Source organism: Numenius arquata, chromosome 1 (genome assembly GCF_964106895.1).
Source record: "Numenius arquata chromosome 1, bNumArq3.hap1.1, whole genome shotgun sequence".
NCBI lineage: Eukaryota > Metazoa > Chordata > Aves > Charadriiformes > Scolopacidae > Numenius > Numenius arquata.
In genome coordinates this window covers 21,940,109-21,957,388 of record NC_133576.1, presented here as the reverse complement: position 1 = coordinate 21,957,388, position 17,280 = coordinate 21,940,109, and the positions used below count along the sequence as shown (strand labels likewise).

The 17,280-nt window shown below is 39.0% G+C and overlaps 1 protein-coding gene across 1 annotated transcript in view; it reads right to left on the bottom strand.

Moving 5' to 3' along the window:
- TMPRSS7 (transmembrane serine protease 7) overlaps positions 1 to 17,280 on the bottom strand; it is a 32,210-nt gene that overhangs the window by 14,097 nt on the left and 833 nt on the right. Inside the window, exons 2-9 of the mRNA XM_074146227.1 lie at positions 13,291 to 13,483; positions 12,519 to 12,649; positions 10,009 to 10,076; positions 9,011 to 9,204; positions 8,060 to 8,098; positions 4,460 to 4,688; positions 2,854 to 2,984; positions 1,484 to 1,596 (exon numbers count right to left, since the gene is read on the bottom strand). Of these exons, the coding sequence (XP_074002328.1) occupies positions 1,484 to 1,596; positions 2,854 to 2,984; positions 4,460 to 4,688; positions 8,060 to 8,098; positions 9,011 to 9,204; positions 10,009 to 10,076; positions 12,519 to 12,649; positions 13,291 to 13,483 (1,098 nt within the window). The remainder of the gene's footprint in view (positions 1 to 1,483; positions 1,597 to 2,853; positions 2,985 to 4,459; positions 4,689 to 8,059; positions 8,099 to 9,010; positions 9,205 to 10,008; positions 10,077 to 12,518; positions 12,650 to 13,290; positions 13,484 to 17,280) is intronic.

Here is a 17,280-nt window from a genome sequence, read left to right as displayed (position 1 = left end):
GAGACACCTGCCAGCTATTCAGTCCTGAGTGAAAGCAAATGCTGGCAAAACCCCACCACAGCTGCAGGCTTTTTCCCCCTCTAGCCAACAGTCCTTTCATCTTCAAAAGGCCACTGGACATACACAGAAAGCAGCTTTTGTATCAAGATCAAAGCACTCAAACAAATCCAAATTTACTTGTGTAGGGACACACAGCCCCAGTGGATTGTTAGCTAAGATACTGTAGTGAATACCTGTGTCACCTTTGCAATGCTAGGAGTTATTTCTACCAAAATATTATAGTCTTCTGCTAGCACTTATTCAGCCAAGCATTCTTTAGCATTTTACAAACAATTTTTAAGCCCAGAAGTATCATGAGGGTTCATAATTAATTAGAATTTCCTCTATTAAAAGGAACAGAATCTTTTTGCAAGACAAGGCAATGTTCCTTTAAAAAAAGTGCTGCTTTGGAACTGGCATCCAGAAATTGAGATATTTCTCCTTCTCTCTTACAGAAAACATGATTTGGGACACAAGGGAAGTGTCAGCACTGATCTACTGGGAAATTAAACTGTTTTGAGAAATAGGTCTTGAGGGTTGCCCATATTAAGCATCCATGAACTTTTCTCTCAGAAATCCAGGATGAATTGAAGACCTAAAGTTTAGCAAAAAAGTAATTGCCTTAGTTTTCTAGAAGAGGATGAGGCTGTCGGTCATGGCTAGCTGGACTCCATTCAGATTGGTGTGATTCAATGTGGGCAACCACTAGCTTAAGCAGACGTGAGTGGCATAAGCAGAAAGATGGGTAACCTGTGGAGTGCATTGTATCCATTACCACATTCTTTAGATAAGAAAACACTAAGAGCAAGCCATAAGTCAAAGATCATATTTTAGCAGCATCAATAGGGAAATGCTAATGTCATCAGACAAGGTATGACAAAACTGTTTTAAATAGATGTAAACTTTTGGTCGTTTGCTTTCAAGAAAGTATCTGAAAAGATGCAGAAAAAGGATACCAAGAAAAAACCGTCTGTGGGATTGTGCTGATAGGACAGAACACCTCAGAAGACAAAAATTCAATTTATTAAGCATAGCAAAATAGACTGAGAGGAGATATCAGAGAAGCAGCAGTACTAATTAAGTTGGAGGACTGCTTTGGAAAAAAGTATGTACAAATTTTTGGGGGTGGGAAGAGGGGAATAAAACCAGTAGTCTTACATTCTGTGTTGCGAAGCCATTCTGCAAGCTAAACATCAAAACATATCTCAGTTCTTCACCTTTATAATAGGACACCTTAGGAACTATGTTCTCTTCATTAAGAATAAGTGCACAGAAAAAAAAAAAAAAAAGAAAGAAAAACCCAACACAAAAAAAACAAACCAACACGTGAGCCACATCTGTAAGGATGCAGGTTACTCCCTACACAATCGTTTCTGTTATACTTGCATGTTTTGAGCACACAGAACCTGTAGCAGTGCCTAAGAGAGAAAGAGATCCATGTTACCTGGAAGTTCCACACACAAAGACATTTTGGAGGATAATAGCTTGGATAATAGGGACTTGTGATTCTCCCTTCATAGCCAATTTTCTCTTTTGTCACTATTGCTTTTCCACACCCTAGGGAAAAAAAAAAAAAAAGAAACCAAAGTTAGTAAACCTTAGTATATTTCCAACGAAGCTATTCAGTGGGCTAAGCATCCAAATTTATCAGAATTCTCCTGCTGCAAAATAGGGCAGCTCAGGAATTGTATTTATCTGGGTTCAAGCTGTAAAAAGATACCCTTCCCAAGGATGCAGACAGACAGACAAGGGATGTAAAAACCTAGGATTACTTGCTGGGTAATAAACATTGTGAAGTTTTATATCAGTTATTTCACTGAAGGTAGTTCTACAAACAAGTCTCAGTGGACAGTGTTGCACATCAATATATCCATGCTGCAGTAGTACACGAGGATCTGTAGTCATAAAATGCAGACAGGTAGAAGAGAAACGGACAATGTGCTAATCTAATCAGCCTCCTGGAAGCCAAAATTGCCTTTTATGACTGCTCAATGGATTCAGAGAATTGATTAAAATCACAACACACACACACCCCTGTCCCCCCAAAAACCAACAAAGAAAGCCCAGCCCTGAACTTAAACTAACCAAACATATAAAAATAACAGCCCCGAATTGAAAGTTGCTTATGGCAGAGAATTTATCACATGCTTTTATGATAGTATTTTAATGCTTAACTACTCTCAACATGGAAAGTATGCAGCATCTTTTTGAGCAGCTTGAATTTCTTTGCATTGGATTGTGTTAGATTTTTCTACCTGTGCTACTAGCCTGACGTTCCTTCGACTATTTGTGATTATTGTCTAATCACTTCTTAAAGCTTAAAGCAATAGAAAACAGATTATGGACTTGACACACAAACATAACTGACTCTTCCGTGTTAATGAGGAGACAGGGTCCAACAGAAAACGCAGACAAAGCAACTGAAGTTTTATTTTCCGGAAGTAGATTTTAGTGCTGAACTTCTACCTTTAACATCACCACTGAGTCCCAAAACAGGGGAGAGGCCAGAGCAGTGCTACACCTGGAATAACAACTCCATCTACTGGCACATTGCAGTCCTGACCAACTGAATACAGTCAGTACTGGTTTCAGTCTTCTCCCTTCGTATTTCACTTAAGGACAGCTAATCTGCACAGATTAAATGAATCAAAAGGAAGGCAGACCTCAGTAATACAGAGGAGATGAAAGAAAGAGATAGACGTAGAAAAAAAGATTCAGGAGTCATTTATCCATAGTCAGGAACACGTCAGCCACTTTGAGATCTTAGACAGAAACAATACAATAAACACATTTCCAAACGCAAAACAAACCTACTTTCTTGTGTAATGACCTCAAAATAGCCATGGAAGTCCTTCTGATCCTTTATTTGGGCTGCCTTAAACATTACCAGCATGAGATTATTTGTGGACACAAGCGACACCAATGAATCGACTGGTTCACAAGCTCTGAGGAGGAAGAAAGGAGAGTACATATGTAAGCAATCAGTTAAAAAAAAAAAAAACCACACACACACCAACCCCCACCCCCCCACCCCCCAACAAAATAAGACCAAACCAGAAATCGAACATGTTGCACTCACTCTGTGCATAAATTTTTCCACTGGTGCAGAGCTTACCTACTTCAAACCTAGTAAAAACTCCATGCTCTTAAACACAAAATTACCTGTTATAAGGCCAGTTAGAAACTCAGTATTGGAAAGTCACTTCTTACAAAAAAGAAAGAAATTGCAAGCATGAAAAGGAAGATGGAACAGTTAGTCATAGGAGGTAATACTGACTTTTAACCTCCACTCCAAGAAAAAAAGAATGAAGCCAATAGTAAAGAAAAGCCTGTCGAAAGAGAAAATTAGTTTTATTAGACCAACAGATTTAGGTTGGGTTTGGGGAGTAGGAAAGACAAGCAAGATATTCTTCAAGTCAGAAATGAAGAACGTGAGCCAATCAACTGGTCTCATTACAAAAAAAAACCCCAAAAATGTTACTTTTCACATGCATTTCCTAGCAGATATCCTCAGACCTCTACAGAGTCTGACAAGTAAGTGAACACCATCTGCTGTTTTATAAACAAGTCAGATAGTGATTCAGATTAGCAGAGGACAGGTCTTGAAGAGGATTGAAAAGCCAGTGCTCCTTTTTGAGGCTTATACACACGCTGACAGGCCAGAGAAAAGGATTTCAGGGGTCAAAACACTGAGTTCTTCATCTACTTCATGGAGGTGCTGTCTTTACCTTTGGTATGACAGGCCCCTATAGAACTAGCTACCAGAATTTAAAACAAAAAAATCCCCAAAAAAGCCCACTGGATCACTAAACAGAGGAAAAGGAAAAAAAAAAAAAAAGAATAATAATTTTTTAAAAATCCGCATCCTACAATGCATCAGAGCTTCAATTCTAGGTTTTAGTAACACTCTAAACTACTCAAATAGAGCAGCTTAAAAAAATACTGAACTGGTGAGTGGCAGTAAATTCCAAGGAATCACAAGATTTAGGTTTTTGAACTTCAGTCTTCATATGAAGAGCGCTAAACTTCATATGGAAGACGAGTTTGCTTAGGGGAGGAAATTCTGACATTTTCTTTTAGTTAGTATCTGTTTCATGATAAGAAACAGAAAATTCCCCCCAGTAATGTGTGAACTTCTCATAGTTCTGCAGCCAGGTGAATATGCACTACAGTTGAAGAGTGAAGATGAATTTAAAGAATATTTAACCGTTTCTTTTATCAGCAAGATCAACTTTTCCACTTTTGTTTTAAAAAAAAAAAAAAAAAAGAATTTTGCCAGGTGGTGTGTGCATAATACATGAAGATTAGAGTATTTTTAAGGAAACAAACCAAAACCCACCAAAATTGCGGTCGACAAATCTACAGGAAAAAAACCAAAGAAATGATTGTCAATGAATTCTCAATGAAAATTTATACTTACCGGTACAGTATCTTATGTTTGATTGGCATCAGAGAGTCATAAATGGTTAGGGAGTCAGTGATGCAGTTATCTGCTTCAATCTGAAGGGATACTATTGAAAGACGAATAAGATGGCCCACTGATGCAATCAGCTTAAAATAGCAGATAGTTCCCCCTGAGGTAGCATGGATATCCAGAGGAAAGTGCTCATGTAGGCGATCAGCATACAGATCATACATACAGTTTGTTCCTGTGGAAATGTCACATTTTCAACAGTGGACACTCATTACAAAACTGTTAAATCCTCATGGAGTACAAAAAAAATAATCCTAAAACCAGTTTTAAACTAAAGCAACTAATGAAAATATAGCTAAACATGAAAACAAAGTTGTCTATGTCACTATTTGTATCTTAGTTAAAGGCTGTGGTCAAGGAAAAGTCTGTTCATAAAACTACAGATCACAGCAAACAGTGTTGTAAGTCCTGGTAGAGTATTTGCAAAAGCACCAACATTTTGTACAACAGGTGTTGACAGTTAACAAAGATCTGTGGATCTCCCAAAGGATCAAATAATTGTTCACTAGAAAATGTTCATCAAAGCAGAAACCAACTGATATTAGGATATTTATAATAAATAAAACTAAAATGAAAATCAAGCTACATTTTTGTATTATTCTGATTTTTTTAGATTATTGTTCAAAGATCAGGCTTCTCAATGTTTTACTGTGAATTGAGGGGTAAGTGCTACCAATAAATTAAGATTCAGCATTTCATTCAGGTGGAAGGGATGCTAGGACCTTTCTTGTTCAACACCTTGCTCAAAGCAGGGTCAAAATTAATTTAGACCAGGAGTTTGCCCTGTCAATTCCTGAAAGCATTTACAGCATTAGAAGTCACTGTTAGAAATGGAATTACCTTGAAATGTAAATGATACAGCCAAGCCTACAGAAAATTTTTATTAAAATAAAAAAAAAAAGGCTGTGTCATAATTTAGATAAGAATCACCAGAGAACTAACATACTTGCATCCAATTTTCCAATTAACTTGAAACAATTGTTGCTTTCAAGTCAAACGTACTGAGATCTTTATTTAAATTCAATATTGCAGCTCCCATTCAGCAAAAAGCTTAAGCATTTTTTTTGTTTGGTCATGTCTAAAACTCTTAAAATAGCTTTTTGAAAGGTTAGAAGGAGGAAAATGCAAATTAGGGAGAATAAAATCCAAAGTAAATATTTGCATTAATTTCTGCCTATTAAAAAGACAAGTCTCTGAAATAGCTACTACCGTGGAACACCAATTAGAGCACTATGAAAGTTTGCTATCAATTGTTGCCTCAAATTAAATGTTGGCCTTTTAACCAGCAGTTAACCAAGACAGGAAGTGGCAGGCTTTGTCTGACTTCCACTTCTAATTTACGATCTTGAAACTAATGCTATGAATGTTCGCAAACAATATGTAAGGGTCACAAACCGTTCAACTGAATTACAGTTATAACTATTTAAAGCTTTGGTTGAGCCATTGTTCTTCCTTCTTCCTTATTGTTCTTATCTCTTCCCGATAGCATGATTTTTATAATAGTTATTTGTGCTTATGTACTCACCCCTGACAAAACCAGCTTTCATCGTGATCTTTAGAATTATGTGACTACTATTATTTCTACTGAGTAGTTGATTATGTGACTAGCTCACTGCTGCTGTGGAGCATGGTGCAGAGAATTCAGAGTTAGTTCTGGAACTAAAAGTAATGCCAGTACACCAGGTTGAAACCAAAGCTGGATACAGTCTTTACCCAAACAGACTCTTCATAGCCAGATTCCATGGCAATGCAAGTCACTCGCATCAACTGAAGCTCGACAAGTCCCTTTTCCAACACATTCTTCAATAAATCTACACTCCAGTGCTGTGCCTGAAATTGCAACTAGGTGTATCTTCATGCCAAAGTAACTCCATTGCTATCAAAATATAACTAGGCGAGGCACCTTCCTTTCACGCTGATGCATTAACGCTTTCACCTCTGCGCCATATTCTATAGTCCGAAGCAGACGCACTCAAGGTACCACAACAAATGAAATTGCACCAATATAAGACACTCCTCAACTCCTGTGGCAATCCATGTTGTTGTTCCCGTGCAACTTGCATACCAGCACTGCGCTTCTCATAAATACCAGTTGCCACTTGTGGTTGACTACACTGTAAGTCTCTGAAAGATGTTGAGATTATGGAAGGTCAACCTTCTGCCTTTGTGTGAAAGATACCATCTAACTCCTCAGAAAGCCTTAGCATCAATATTTGTGTTGCACTCTTCTCCTTATTTTCTTCTCTATTAGGGACTGCACTCTGGAATAAATTGAAACACAAGATCTGACTGTACTAATTCCTCTGCCCTGGACAACTGAACTGGGAGTTGCAATTACTATGCAAGTAAGCACCAATACACAAAATTCTTTTACATAATTAAGATGCATATAAGGAGATGTCACAAAGGCCAATATTGCTATGCTTTGTATTTTAAGTCAGGAGAGGTTTTGAGCAAACAAATGTTATAGCATTCAATTGACTTGAATTTTGAGAAATTATGGTTTGATATCAATCTTGGCATTGCAAATCATGGCCCAGCGTTTGTGACCCAAAGTCCACCTGTGGACAGCAGTACTTGGAGACCCTGACTTGGCTGCACTGGCAAAATAATTGTTGAATTCTGAGAAAGGATGCAAGCTAAAACCTTGCAAGATAATAGAAGTGGAAATCAGAGATACAAATGTAATTGTTGAAATAGTAGAAGTTAATGTCTCAGAAAAGACAAATACAGACATGGGAAGGTATAAAAAAAAATGAAAGGGTGCAACTTCACAAGATGAAAAGTAAGCCTTTGTCAAGGAACAAGGCAGGTCAACACATCTCTTCCTGATTGACAGCTGCTGACCCAACAGAGACTTATCAGGTGTCTCTCTGTGTCAAAGATGATCAGCAAACTATTGGTTAGCCTAGTCACGTATTTTTTCTAGGTACCTACTCCACATACTGGTGAACATAGATATACTGTACATTCAAAATGCTTGTAAAGTCTCTGCACACTGCCAGAGAACCCTGCTGGGACGTTTATGACATGAAACCAAGCAGTCACATAAGTAGTGTCTCCCGTAAACCTGTCAAAACTAAGCTGCTTAAACTATTTTATGTTAGGGAATTCATTCAAGAGAAGAACTCATCATTAACCTTGGAGAACAGGAAGCAAAGGAGAATAAAGGATGAACAAAAGCATTACTATTGTTTGTCTCAAGAGCCAATAAATAGATTTAAATTCAGTACTGCCCAGTCTGGAAAACCTTTATCTTCCTTTCAACACAGAGTGAATAGCAAACAACTAACTGTCAGAGTTTATTTCCTACCATGCCACCAGGTACATCTTCAAATACAACAGTCAGACGAAAGGCAAGTAGTTTCTGTATTTGTCACATGCAAGACTCCCGGCCACTCTTATAGCAGCTCAGGACATAAACAGCAAGGCTGAATTTAACTCTCTTAAATTAACACAGAGCAGTATCTTTGAGTCTAAGACATGATTTAAAAGCTTTGTTCTCTACCTCTTCTCTGCCAGGAAGCTGTCAAAATGGTGAATTACCTGTTCCTGTTGTTGACCAATAATCTGAACGAAGACCTGCTGCACAAAAAGAGAGTTGTGTCAGTATACTCTTGCCCAAAATCCAGAATTCATGGTTTCATTCAATCATACTTCTTTAATCAAAATACTAAACACACAGGACAAAACAGCCATCTCAACAAGGGAGGCTGCCCAAGCCCGCTTCATTTCTGCAAATTCTGCAAGCAGCTTTGGAGGTATCATGTTCCCAATCTTCTTAACGCCTGGGGAAAGAAGAGCTTGAATGTCAATTAAGCAGTCAAATTTAATTGAAGGACTGAGACAGAGGTATTCAGGAGGTCATTTTTCTACCCTTGGCCACAATCTTTTTCAACTTTCAGTTGCCAGACTTGTTGAATGAAGTTTGTTCTGTCTTTCGTTCATAGAGCTGAAAATGGTACAACATTTTGTAGCTCATTACATTGAACAGATACTTGAATTCTACATTACTAAATTCTTCCCCAGACAGGAATGGCACAGGAGTTGTTTAATGATTGGGTAGCTTTATAATCCATTTCTTAATCTTTAATAAAGGGGTGACAAAATCTCATTTTTAATGAAGGGTCTAAAGTTTGATCTGTGTGGAAACCTTAACCCTTCATCTTTTGATACTTTTAAAAATCACAGACTAACCCAAATCTGAGCTAGGTAACAAGGTGTCAGGCTTAGCTCCTGGATATGAACATAAGCACTCCAAGTAAAGGAAATTTTGCAGATAGTGTTCACAGGGATACTTTCTACCTTGATTTGACCTCAAAACTGGTTTTGATTTTCCTTTCCCCCGCCATAATAATTTTCGTATTAGAAGCTGATAGAAGTTAATTAGAAACTGGATAAAGATTTTGCTTTATTTATAGAATTTTTTACTCCGAGATAAAAGCATTTGCTTAACGAAGCGTTTCCTCAAGGATGTGGGTATGTGCTAATACTAACCACTTAGTACAATGGAGTCCATGTCGACTGCAAGGCCCTGAAGACTTCCCACTGAGGTCCGGTTAATGATACTTGTGTGAATGGAATCCTTTAAAATGGCAGCCACACAATCCTCACACAGCACTTGGCCTTTCGCCTGTGGTACCACAAATACGATCCAGAAATGAATAAGGAGGCCTCCCTTGTTGTTGTTACTGAAATAAAAAGGTCCTACAGTTTACCACCATGTTGAAAGTTTTCTAAAGACTAAACGCGCAACACAAGCTTCTGAAGTACAAATTGAGAAGAGTATGGAAGCTCACTTCCATCTTGCCTTGTTGCTTTGACATTCTGAATGTATTTTCTCTCCTAAAAAATAAATTTTTAAAAAAAAAAAAAAAAGCCCAAAATGCCAAAATCACTCCTCACACTCAGTTGGGGATCTTCACTAGGCTGACTTCCTGAGGACTCCTGACTTTTGAAACCAGTGGAAATCATCATATCTACTTGAATCAGAGCTGGGTTATCTCCTAAAGATCATTGGATTGGAATAGCTAATCCTCTAGAATTAATTGCATACATAATATTAGAGTAAATGTATTTTATTGCAGTGTAGGGATTTTACCCCTCTTCTGTCAATAGGAAAAGGTTTTATACCAATAACGTTACTTATAAAACACGTGCAACTTGGTCAATAATACAGAGTTGTGCTCTAACAGTATGTTTAAGTGGCTAAACTTCTGTGTGAACTATCAACCAAAACATCACCAAACCTCTTTACGGACATTATTTCTATTTACCTCATGTTATACTCCTGGCAGACAGGAACTGCTTATATGACTTTTGTTTGCCCTTACTTTTGTGAAATGAATTGGTACAGATTATAAATGTATTTTGCTATTGGGACAAGTACATAGTAAAGAGATTAAATCATAACCACTAACAACAGGTTTCTGTTGTGGATTCAATACATTATATACTATGCAGCAGAAATACAATTACATTAATCACAGTTTTACCTGACTTCTGAAACTGTGGACTGCTTATAAAATTTGGAGAATGAGGAGGTTGTATAGACCAAGTTCATCTGAAAGAGAAAGTATTAAGCCAATGAAGGTTTAGTATTTCTGAAAATCAGCTATACCTAGAGATGTTATATGCCTAGGAACATCCTCTTTTCCACCAAGAACATGTGTTCTGCACACATTTCCAGACATACAGCAGTGAAGCCAGGCAGAGCAGCGGACATGAACAGACCAGCTCTGCAATGCTCCCATAACAACTCCAATATTCCCAGGAAGCATCAAATCTTCTGCCCATGACCAGCTGACGTGTACAGCAGTGCTTTTTCCAAATAAATGAGTTTTGAAAACAGTGCTCATTCTTTGCCCAGCAAATCCCAAACACAGAGGGCTTCCCTATCCTGATGCTGAAACTTAGGGCCAATCTTTAGGAAATAAGCACATACTCATAACGTTTTGTGTGTTGGTACTAAGGTGTGGCTAACAGCACATCAGAGCGTTTTCCACAGAAGGGGCCTCTGGAGAGCTTCTAGCCCAACCCCTCTGCTCAAAGCAGAATCAACTACACCACTTTGCTCAGGGCCACTTCCAGTTGAGTATCTCCAAGAATGGAGACTCCACAACCTCTCTGCACAGCCTGCTCCAGTGTTCAATCATCTTCACAGTTTAACTTTTTTTTCTAATATTTATGTGGAATTTTCTCGCATTTCAATTCAGTTTGTGTCTATTTTCTTCACTAATGGCTTAGTATTAACATATTTCTTTCCAATACACACTGTAATATATGTGGAGATGGAAAAACTCTGCTCATTTCACGCTGTGAGACTGTCTTTGTGAAAAGCAAGCTCTCAATTCCACCAGTTCTTTGTATGTGTGTGATGATACCAGTGTGACAATAACCTTCATTCCTCATGTTCAAAGAGGCACATTTCTAAAGCCACAAGGTGGCATGTACCTCAAGCAGTTCAGACTTCGTCCTGCTGCTTAATGGTTAAAATTAACGTCCAGGGGACTGTAACACAGATTATTTTGAAGCAAAGGCTGTAAATATCACATTAATATTAGTCCCTAATTTATAGTGTTTGACACAGGAAGTTTGAACAATTATTTTTAGGGCCTAAATAAAATGGGTGGAGCCCAGTCTTTCTCCAGACTAGACTACAAGGGATTTTATATGTTACTGTTACTACTAAAGGGGAAAGGAGCCTGTCTGGAGAGGTTCTTCCACTACCGCTCGAGGGACGTCTGGGCCAGGAGCTATGAATGAAAGGGTTTCAAGGATTAAAAACAAACAAAAAAACACCAAATCCCCTACATCCCCACTAGAAATTTTAGTCATCACATCACCAAGAAATGCAGTTTCAACAGTGTAAAATCCTTTTGTGAGTTCAGACAGTTTACATACAGAAAAATAATTTCCAAGTTACGTTCAAGTAGGAGGTGGTGACACTGGCAGTTCACACTTGCTGTCTGTCACCTCTCTCCACTGTGTGCGACAACAGCAGGATGCTCTGGGACAGGAGCAAGACATGGGACTCCCAGCAGGTTAGAGCTGCTCCATGGAGAGTGGGGAAAAGACACTCCTTGTGCTCATTGTCTGTTACCCCTGCCTGAAAGCACTTCAGTCATTAAGGTGCAGGACTAGGAAAGCTAGACTATCTGCTTTCACGTCTTTTGTGATCCAGCTTTTTTTGGGAGGGGGGGACGGGGAAGGAAGGTAGAGCTGGAAAACAGGGACATAAGTTCATATTATAAGATGAAAAAAACTTAGCAATTACTCAAAAAACCCTTGTTGCTATCTGACACCATTTTTTTGTTTGTTTTTTTAGCAGTTTTCTTACTATTGCTTGAATCCTTATGCGGACAGCACTGCATTTTTTGGCATTAATGTCTTTTTACTCCCCACACCAAATGTCTTTAAAGTCAAATTCACTCTTAAGCAAGATTCCCACACCTCTCTTCCCACTTTAGAGCAGCCTTAACTGCCTACAACAGAGAGCTATTTCTGCTTTGACTGATGCAAGGTGTTTGGGAAGAATAACGGTCTTTAGAATACCTGGCATCAGAAGGAAATGTAAATGTAAATATGTTTGAGAGCTCTAAGGTAATTATAGATGCTCTAAGGCAGAAGACTGGCAGCAGACATCAATTTAAATGCAAACGAGTTCATCGGTGTAATGTCACAAAAGTGGCAATTAAGTTTTGCAGGGCTTGTGTAGAGTTCTATTCATAGACTGGTTTGCCGGGGAAAATAGGTAAAATTTAAATGTGAAAGAATGTAAAATGGAAATGCAAAGTCAAACAGGCCTTTTCAAAACTCAGTTTGTGATTAACAAGCTAAAGCACTCAGTTCCTGTCTCAGTTCCAGATAGCCACCCTTTGTACACAGTCTTCCAGGGGGGCGGGAGGAGGCAGAACACCACAGCAGACCCAATAGCACCTGGAAGTTGCACCTCTTGTTCACAGCTCTGATCTTTTTGCTTAGCCAAGCAGCCCACTCATCTTACCACACGCTGCACGTTCTGTGCCACAGAGAGGAATTCTTTCGACTCCTTCTGCCTATATTCTGGGAGAAACTCTATGTTGGCAACACGAAACAGTCCAACAAAATACAATGCATCTTTGTTTTCTGCCTGAACTGCAAGAAACAGACGACAGTTAGCCTCCAACTTTTTATATTTAATAACAACAATGAGGTATTTTATATTTAATAACAATGAGGTATTTTTTTCTGATTAAATTCTACACCAAATCAATCTATTCAGCCTTACAGTGGAAAGGACTACCAAATGAATGCTATATTTTCACAGCCAAACTGTTCTAGATGAGTACCACGGTATGAAGGTTAATTGAACACCAGTTCCACACACACAAGACAAGATGCCACCATATAAATGAACCAGCATAACAAAGGCGATATCAACATCCAGTTTCTAGAGCATCCTTAAGGAATCTTAGGCAATACTAACATTGGGGGTTTAAACAGGAGAACATAGCTTTTACTGCCTACTTAGACGTATCAAGAAAGAAGAAAACAATCCACAGAAGCGGTAATTTCCTGATCTGTCCAGTGTTTTTACAGATCTTAAAATAAATATTTGTCTTCTATATTTTATTCCCCTTGAATTTACAAAGATGCCCAAAAGCCTTTCAGGCCCCGTTTGATTAAGTTTCATATTTATTTTAGGAACAGCCTTCAGAAGTGAGATCCTAAACCCAACTGAAAGTGCTACTGGGGATAGTGATGTGTGAAACTGGCATGAGCTTTCAGCAACTCACCAATGAAGAGCCACAGTAATGTCCAGGTTACAACTCCTAAAATGAACAGAATGAGGGTAAAAAGAATTATTTTGTTTTGAAAATTCCACAGCAACTTATCCTTTTTCTTCAATTTGTCATGTTTTTTCCTTGCCAGAATCCTCTTTGCCAACTTATCTTCTGCAGTTACCATTTGGACTGAGATGTTAGCTACCTAAAATAAGGTGAAAGACAACAAACAACATGGAACATTTCTAACAGCAATTGACTGACCGATGACTAGAACAGATTCCCACACATATTTATCTGTTACTGAATATACACAACTGTAATTAACTTAGCAGTTTAAAACTCCAGTCAGAAAGTAAGGTCCTTTTCATCCAGACACCTGCTGATATAACACAAAGTCAGTCCCTGTTGCATAAGGATGTAAAACCACAACGTATCCTAGGATAAGAGCTCACCATGCAACAGCTACCCGGCATTAACCATCTGAATGAATGCTAATATCCTGGTGCATCCCTCATTAGTGTAAATTAGTTCTTTAGTCCAAAGGGTAGACAATGCTGAATTACCTTGCACTATCTGCAGCTGAGATGTATACACAGACAAGTACTGTACAACAGCAGCTTTTCACCAGCAGCTTGGTAACATAACCTAGCAAGGTGTCTCATGACCCTAGTAGTTGTTATTGGTTTTGTTACGTTTTTTTTTTTATGTTATGCAAGTTTGATGCAGAAGCAGACACACATTCAGTCATTCATTCATTCCCTTTGCATGAAGTAGGAGGGAGGTGTCAGCATGATACTCAAATAGTCAATCCTTTTTCCAATACTATACCTTGTCCTTTCCCTGCTAAAGAACCAAGAGACAGCCGTATGCACACTACCATTGCTTCCTCCCAGCCCATTGTCAAAATGTCACTGCTGTTTGGAAAAAAAAAGCCATTTTCTTCTCAGACCAGGACTATCTCAATACAAGCGGGCTCAACCCATTCATTCTTCAGAAGAAAAGTCTCCACTTCCTTTCAGGAGGAGGAGCAGTGGGTACAGACATCTTCCTCCTGCATGTCCAGCTCCCTTTGAGAAGTTTCCTCCAGTAGACAGGAGGACATAGCACAGGTCTTGTTGGGATAGGACCTGGACATGGTCATCATCTGGATACCCAGTCCCCTGATGGTTTATTTTGAACTACAGTCCCAGATTTTCTAAAGCTAGGTTCAAAATATCTCCTGACCATCTTATCTAGGTACAAAAAGACTACTATGTGACCATTTCTACATATGCAGGAATAGTTTCTACTTCCTATCAGTATCTTACCTATCTACAGTTTGGTCTGTTCTGGAAAAATATGTTTGTACCAGACATTCCCGTAGGCATTTTCCTCTGCAGAAGATAATACATTTAAGCATACAAATAATGTCTATCAGTTGCTGCAGGCATAGGAAGAGCTGCCTGGGGAAATCTCTGGGACTTCATAAAATTCCCACTTGGAGACCTCCTGTGACAGTCAAACACTTGGTTGTGAGATGTGCAAGAAGATCAATCACCTTTTCTCAAATCAATTTATTGTCTCATCTATGTAGAAGTTAGCTGGTGAGTTCCTGGACCACTCAGGGCATTAATGACCAACTGCACTGGGTATGATGAACACAGGCATCACATCGCTGGGTATGATGAACACAGCTGTGATACTCAGCTGGACCAAAGACAGAACTATAAAAAACCTTGAGTTTCCTCCTTATATCTCAACTATGACATAAGTTACATAATATTGCCACAACAATAAGGAACACTCTGGAAAAATATTCTAAAAACATATTGATGCTAGTGAGAGGGAAGATCTCAAGAGGCTGCCTTAGGAAGTTATGGGTTCTCCATGACTGGATGTGTTGACAAACACCAGTCAGCAAACAGCAGCAAGAGTTTTAGTGAGAAGTCTTCTTTGAAGCACAAAACAGCCTTTGAGACAAAAAGACCTGGCTCAGGAGCTCATATAAACAAAGGTGAAACTGAACGTCACTATTTTAAAGACGAAGACCAAAACAAAAGAAAAGGTCTTTTTCCTTGCCTTTGGAATAGCTTGATTCATTTTAAGGGCATTTTCAAAGTTGGTCTCCCCCACTTCACAGTTGATTTTATATCGCTTGTGGGCTAGGATCTACTCAGAGGTACACCATCTCTGGACAATTCAAATCAAGAATCTCTGACAAAGACCAATAGTGACTGGTCTATGATTTGTTCAAGGTGCAAATAGCCTCATTCTGCTGAGGGACAAACCACTGTCCCATCACCTATCCCCTTCTGTTCCCACACAGGAAAACACTGAGGAATTCACCGTCATGCTAGAACAGATGCACATACAACAGCACAGACCCTGACTTGGGCAGATCTGGCTGTTCCCTATGGTCAATAGACCCTTCTCAGTCTCTGCAGAGCTACAAGGGGAAGTTGGTGAGGAGAAAGGCTGCAACAAGCTCCCAGGGTATTTGCCATCACTTCATTCTTTGAAGCCTCTCAGAAGGTACACTGCAAGAGTGCAGCCTGTTACAGGCTAAAAGGTGTGGGCACAAGACTCATATTTCATCCCTACTAACTGTATTTCGCTTGAGGAGGGAGAAGACTATGACAGTCAGGAAGTACCAGCTAAGAACTACACTCCCAAGTTTTCAATGTGGGATGCTAAGTTTAATACAGTGGCTACAAAAGAGCTACGTGCTGATGGAGTTTGACACCCAGGAAATGCCAAGCATAACTACTAGACGTTTGCAAAAACAATGCTGTGAAACATTCTACAGTAAGTGCTTGTTTCCTTCTGCCCAATTCTAGTAGAGCCACATGTGAAGTACTGTGTCCAGTTTTGGGTCCATGAGTATATCAGCAATGTTGATAAACTGGGGTGCTTCTAGGGCAAGGCCGTAAGAGGCGAGGGCTTGGAGGATGTGATGTAGATGAAAAAGCTGAGAGCCCTGGGATTGTTTAGCTGGAGATAAAAAGGCAAAGTCAGCGTGAGTAAATCTAATCACTGATTTCCCTACCTAAAGTGGGTTATGGAGAAAACAGAACCACACTTTTCTCACTGATGCACAATGAAGAGACATCCACAACAGTCACACATGGCAGAAGGGGAAAATCCAGCTGGACATACCGGGGTGGGGAGGAAGGAAAAAGAGAAAAGCATTTCACCATGAGGGTCATGCACATGAGCTGTGCCCAGAGAGGTCAGGGAACCTCCATCCCTGGAAATATTCAAAACTCCGTGGGACAAGGCCTCAAGAAATCCATTCTGGCTTTGATGTTAGCCCTGTTTTTAAAAAATGGTCGCCACCAATGTACATTTTTCTATGATTCTCTGACATTATTCCCTAGCAATTCTTCCAGGAAGAGAGCTCTGTGTACCCTCACAGAGAGAGGGTACATCTCAAATCTCAGTCACAAATATCCTGCCAGTGCTATAGTCAAATACAATCTAGCTAGCAATCTTTGACCTCAGAGTTGACGATGTTCAAAGATGAAAAGAAAAATGACTAATAAGTAAGCATGAGTAGAGCAATAAGACCCGGTAGCACACTTTACAATTTCCTTAAGCAAAATGTGAAAGAACTGAACTGGAAGATTTCAGACCTGTATCTTCAACATACATAATTAACTGCATTTGTTTTGCATATTCTCAAGAAAAACTCAATTTGCCTGTCTTCTGTATTTTTTAAAAACCTTTTTGAGCATAAATTTGTTTGTTTAAAGCTCTCCTCTGTCATAGAAAGTTCCCTTATACACTCAGGTATTCAATAGGACAGCTTGAGACAGCTGAATGAATGCTCGGTTCTGACATCTGAAATTTGAGGCACTTACATCAAGGTTTCCCCAAGAATATTTTCTATTTAAGTTTTCAAATGTCATTCATTTTTGTAACTGTAGGCCTAACCAGAGAGATTTATTCTTAAAAATTGGATACAAATTCCTGTCAAGGATTGTTAAAAACTGCTCGAGATTGACATCACTGGACTATAAG